At 35.7% G+C, this 6273-nt stretch overlaps 1 protein-coding gene across 1 annotated transcript; it reads right to left on the reverse strand.

Annotated features, from left to right (window-relative positions):
- Positions 1–3390: 3390 nt before the first annotated feature.
- LOC101221096 (GATA transcription factor 1) lies at positions 3391–5429 on the reverse strand. The gene is made up of 2 exons (XM_004150295.3): positions 5043–5429; positions 3391–4412 (listed from the first exon to the last, which is right to left on the reverse strand). The coding sequence occupies exons 1-2, from the start codon at positions 5235–5237 to the stop codon at positions 3744–3746; spliced, it is 864 nt and encodes a 287-aa protein (XP_004150343.1). The 5' UTR covers positions 5238–5429; the 3' UTR covers positions 3391–3743.
- Positions 5430–6273: the final 844 nt, after the last annotated feature.

Consider the following 6273-nt stretch of genomic DNA (forward strand, 5'->3'; position numbering starts at 1 on the left):
TGGAGATGAAAGATTGTTAACGGTTATAATTAACTAACATAAAATTTCATATTAGAAAAGATTTTGTGTTATACTTCGTTAAAACAATATTTTCAATTTATTACCATAACAAAGATACAAATTTATATAAGAAAGTTACGAAAATGATAATAAATTGAAAGTACTGTGAACAAAGAAATAATTTAAATATAATTACGAATATAATATATAATTAAAATGTTAGTATTGTCCAAAAACTATACGAATTCCTAATTAAGAAAATAAACTATACTTTACGACATTCGTAAAAAATCCAAATTAATTTAGATGGTTCGGGTAGATGTTTGTTTGTTATTTTTGTTTTAGGACCAAAGCATACATTATTACATTAAATAGAGATTAAAGTGTATCCAATGTTGAATGATTATGTTTGTTTTAACGTTGATTTTATATTAAATCTTCCTATTTTGTGTTTTTGGATACAGTAAGGCAGCCAATTCATGGAGATATTTCTCACATGGGATCTTCGGTAGGTGACATCTCATGTTAGTATTTGAACACATTCTATTTAGTAGCTTTTCTGAGTTTTTTATTTGCTTGTTTGGTAACTTGTTTGAGTTTTTATTGTGGGTTTTGCTCAACTTAGTATGTTGCTTGTTTTCTAGGCTTCATTGAATTAGTTTGCATGTTTGAGTGAACCAAAGGATGTTTGAGTGTTGTAGGGATGGGATTGTGTAGCTTGTAAGGAGTGGGGTTGAACTTAGAGTTGCTTGTTTTTGGCAACTTGTTTGAGTTTTTGTTTTTGGAGTGGGGTTTTTGCTTGTTTGTTTGGTAATCAGTTTTGCTTATTTGTATGTTGCGAAGAATGGATTGAATTTGTGTTTTTGCATCAGACTTTAGTTGAAGTTACGTGGGGTGGATTGAGCCTAGTGTTTTTTGTTTCTTTTAGGCTCGAATAAAGTTATTGTTCGTTTGGTTCGGTCGTATGTTTTTTTAAAAGAAAGTTAATTATACTAACATCCTTTATTTAATGTGATTGTATGTAAACTATTGTTTGGAGATGATGTTTGGACGTGTTTTTTCTAGATTAAATTTTCTTTTATGTTTCCCAGAAAATAAACCGTTTGTAGAACCTTTTAATTTGTAAACTTTTCTATAATTTTCATAAAAAATAATACTATGTATAATACATTGTTAATGATTTTCGTTATTGGTATGAAATTGTTTCATTTGATTCATTAATATTGTTCTCAATTTTGGGTCGTTGAAGTGATAATATAAAAAATTAATAAAATAAAATAAAATACTTCAAAACAATTTGAATAACTTCTCTCGATGACGACGTCAGGAGTTCCACAATCTCATGATAGCTACTACATCGTCGGGACATTTGTTGTGCAAATGGTTTGCAAGTAACTCTCCACTGGCGAAACATCTCCCATCGAGAGATATAATTAACTCCCAATACCTTGTAATACAACATCAGAAGATTGTTACATTTCTTGACGACATGTATACGACGTCGAGAAATGTAACAATCTCCTGACATCGTCCATGTAGGCGTCGAGAAATCTTTTCTGACGGGTTTCTCTCGGCCAAACTTCCGACGATGATATTGTCATTAAGAGTTGATCTCCCAACAATTCATGGGGTATTTTTCGACGATTTGGAGTGTCGAGAGATCCTCTTTTTCTTGTAGTACTGTATGTTGATGACATTATTCTCACAAGTAATTATGTAGAAAGTTTGGTTGAGAACAAACTAGGAGGTGAGTTTCAAATCAAAGACTTGGGAGTTTTAAAATATCTTTTAGGAATAGAGTTTACAAGATCCAGGAAATGTATTTTTGTTAGTAAATAGAAATACATTATTACTCTTGGAGACAGGTGCGCTTGGTTGTCTAATAGTAAAATCTCTTATCGAACCAAATCTAAAGTTACAAGATGCAAATCGTGATGATGTAAAGGACAAAGACCAATACCAAAGACTAGTAGGTACACGATCTATTTATCTGATACACATCTAGATATAGCATTTTTCTTAGTACGCCATGTAACTAAAATTTCAATTGATGTCGATTGTGTTGGAAGTACTACTGATAGAAGATCTACTTCAAGCTTTTGTTTGTTTGTTGGTCAAATTTTAGTTACAGGACGTAGTAAGAAAAATGTAGTAGCTACCTTTCTCTAAATCATATTGCATATCTTCAAATGCATCATGTAATTCATCATAAGAAGGGATTTTATGGTTTATCTAATTTTTATCACTTTCATCTTCAGAATCGTTATTGGAATGAGCCATTATAATAAGAAGGAACCATCACATTTTTCTTTTTATACTTTATGGACTTTAACTTGACTCCTTCCATGGCTTAGAGTCGAACCATACAATGTTCCTTTTTCCAGGTGCAAGAACAAACTCAATCATTTCCACCGTTGAGGATCAAACTATTTCAAACCACTCTTTTGGTGGGATCAAGAGCAACCCTTATAAAAGTTTGAAAATGATGAACAAAATTAATATGTATATATTTATCATTTGTGTTTGTAATAGTTTATTCCTTTTTTTTTTGTTGGTTTTTTTTCAATATAAGAACTTGTATTTCTTTTATAGGTTTGAAGACTATTGATAGACTATTTTTCTCTCAGTGAATGTTGTTAATGAATCAACATGAACTCAACTAAATTGGCATATGTGAGTACTTGAGAATGGAAGTTGTACTAAAAAATGGTCATTATTGATTCAAGTTAGGTCTAAGAACCCAATAAACTTGAGCTTTCTGCTTGAGAATGGGTACAAGGAAGAGCAATCTATTTTTATTATCTTCCAATGCTCAATTCTTATCGGTTCATTAACAACAAAAAACAATGGACTATTCTAGAAGGGATACACAAATTGGGCCATTCTCAAATGGGCCGGGCTCAGCATTTCAATGAATCACTTGGTTCCCAAAACGTAAATAAAAGAAAATTTTAACTCAATAACAATTATTATCGGTCTTTTTGTTTCCAAAATCCATGTGACCATTTATTAAATAATAAATTATTGTTATTAATAATTATGAATAGATAAATAAATAAAATAATTTGATGACTCAGGTCACATGAAATTGAAAAGCAAAAGGAGGTTTTCCTTTTATATAAATCTTGACTCTGACAGATTTGATCAAATTAAAATGGGCTATCATTATTTAATTACATTAGTATACATATATAAATAAAATAAATCACATTTTGATTTCATATTCCAATACCCATAGCCAAATAATGAAAAAAAAAATCATCCTGTTCTTCAATTTCTTTTCACTCAAATTTCCCGCCTCCCAAACATAAAATTGATTGGCAGACACTTCTGAATTTTCTTGGGAAAAACAAAACCCAGAAAAGTTCAAATTTTTACATACAAGCAAAAAAAGGAAAACAAATATTGTAAGGATTAAAAAAAACCCCACAAACCCTATTTAGAATCTCTGAAAATTATGAACAAAAAAACCCTAATTTCTATATATATGCATAACTTGGAGAGGTCAAAAAAGAAAAAAGTGTAACACAATCAAACACACTAAAATGACAAAATTCTCCTACTGAATTTTTGGCATCAAACAGAAAATTTCCACTAATTTTAAATCTCTATCCCACATAACAAACAAATACCTAAAAAACTAAACTAAAAAGAAGAAAGAAGAAGAAGATTAATGGCGGATGAAAAAGAAGGAAATCAATGGCTCATCAAACTCAACCAAAAAATACCCCCAAAATTCAAACTCACCCTTTATCCATTGGATTCACCACCATACCTAACTGCTTCTGTCTTCTCATTTCCATCACTTTCCTGTGAGAATTCGAATGCAGCTCCGCCGAGAACGTCGGACTACTCGCTGGTCGGTACTCCGGCACCAACCTCCCTGATTTGAATCTCACTCCACAAGCATTACACAACGTTTTCGGCCCAAATGGACCGGCTCGCCATTGCGGCGTTTTCTCTGCTCCACAATGTAGGCATTTTCTCCCGATCCCTGCCGTCCCCGTCGTCGCCGCTACCACCGCCGCTGTTGCCGTGGTTGGTACCACTTGTTTTAGATTCTTCGAACTGGGTTGCTGCTTGAACAAGAGATGGTGACCAGAAATATGCCGTCCACGGCGGCGCTTGCTTCGGGCTTTGCTGGGAACTTTCAGACTGCCACAACAGCTCATCAGAATGCTACTACTATGAACGCTAGTTTTATTACCACCGTTGGTGGTTTCACCATGGCTACTGATTGAAGTGCTTTCCAGAACCGAAACCGGACTGTTCTGTTTCGAAACGCTCGGTAACGGCGGAGGCTGCGGCGCGTGGTGGTGGTGATGGTCGGAGAGAATGTCGACAAATGTCTCGACGGCCGGAAATGCATCTTCGTTTGATAACCACTCGAGTTCTTCCTCCGCATATTCCTCCTAAAGGCTCAAAAAAAAAAAAAAAAATTCCTTTAAGCAACTCGGCCTAAACAAACCGAGTCAACTCGGTTGCATCCATGTTTTTTGTCCACCAATAATTATAATAACAATAATAAATAAATAATTAAATTAAATTATCGCCATTATTATTTAAAATTAGGATGAGAAAAGGCGTGACTGCTGGGGGGGTACGGGAAAGTGAAAAGGAAAAGGAAAAGACGAATAAGCTTAGTCGTATTCGTTGGAGGAATGTTGGGTTGTAGGGGCAAAAGAGTCATTTCACTTGAAAAATGAGAGTGGCAGTATCAATATTAAAGATTTGATTGATATTTTCCACTCCTCTCTCTCGGATATTATTATTACAAAGCATACAATTCTAAACCTAACGGACGACAGCTCAGAACCACATAAAAAAGACCCCATTTCACGGAATACCTAAAATGCCCTCCATAACTTTCCCAATTCATGCGCTGCATTCGGGGACATTAATGTCTTTTCAACTGATCCCCACCCACCCTCCACCCACTCAACTCGGACGAGTCAACTCAGTAGCGCAATCTGTGTCCACTCATTTTCACGCCTAAAATAAACCCGTCCGCCGGGGAAAAGCCAAAAATAAAAAAGACTTACAGGCAAAACACGGCAAGAAGAAGAATCATCAGGGTGCATAGCGGCGGCGTTCAAGTCGGACGAGTCCGGCGCCGTGGTAGAAGAAGATTTGGGCTTTACGGAAAAGGGTGGAACGGCGTCGTCTTCTTCATCTTCCTCACCTATATCCGAAGAGAAATCGAGAAGGTCATCCATGAAAGCCAAAGAAGACTCCATTTTTGTGTGTGTGTGTGTTTTTTTGTTTTGCTTCTTTTTTTTTTTTTGGAAGAGAGAGAAAAGCCCGTTTTTTCTAGAGAGAGAAAGAGGGTTTTGTTGTTGTGACTGTGAGTTTATTATTATCGTCAACACGATGGCTTCGTGAGGGTCTTTGGTGTGTAGTGGGGTGGGGAACGAACGAAGGGATGTAAATTTTTTTCCAATAACAATAAATATCTTTTATTTTTTTAAAATAACGTACAGAAAGAGAAACAATCGGGTGTGTATGTGCGTAGAGTGAAGGAAACACAAGGATATGAGTTTGACTGAGAAGTGAAGGGTAGAAGTGGGATCCAGTGTGAGTTGGCAAATAGTTAGAGGAAGTACACCGTACTTAGCGTGGATCTGAATGTGGGGATAGAAAAGAAAGGGTACAACGGTAATTAGGGGAGATAGGGAGGGGTAAATTAGGGAGAAGGGGGGAAAAGAGGGGTATATATGTAGAATGTATGAGATGGATGGTGTGTCGAGGTCTGGGGACTGGGACGACGTTCACGATGTCGTCGTTTTACTACATCCAATAAGATTCGTCCACGTAGAATAACCAATGGGAGAGAGACACGTGTGGGTTTTCATTTTATTATTTGGAGAAAAAGATGTCGGGGGGGCCCATTGAGACAAACCCGCATGTGGCGGCGATGATAGTGTTTTGACTCCACGCGCTGAGTGATCAATTTTCAGTAGTAGGAGCGTGGGGTCCACGCGAGGGTAAATGTGTAAATTAATGATATAGGGATAGTACTTAGTAGATAGTAGTAGTGTTTGCATGTGATGAAGGCGGGGGGGAGTGGGAGCCCTCAAAACCCCACTACAAAAATTTTTAAAAAGGAATTACTTTTTTTTTAGATACATGGATGGCGGAATGCATACTCATACATGTCAAATCATATATTTAAATTCCTCTACTCTTTATTATTATTATCCTACAAATACAACTCTATATTCACTCAAACTCCCCATATTATTCTAATACACTTCTCCAAATCGTTCTCCCTAT

Source organism: Cucumis sativus, chromosome 2, assembly GCF_000004075.3.
Source record: "Cucumis sativus cultivar 9930 chromosome 2, Cucumber_9930_V3, whole genome shotgun sequence".
Taxonomy (NCBI): Eukaryota; Viridiplantae; Streptophyta; class Magnoliopsida; order Cucurbitales; family Cucurbitaceae; genus Cucumis; species Cucumis sativus.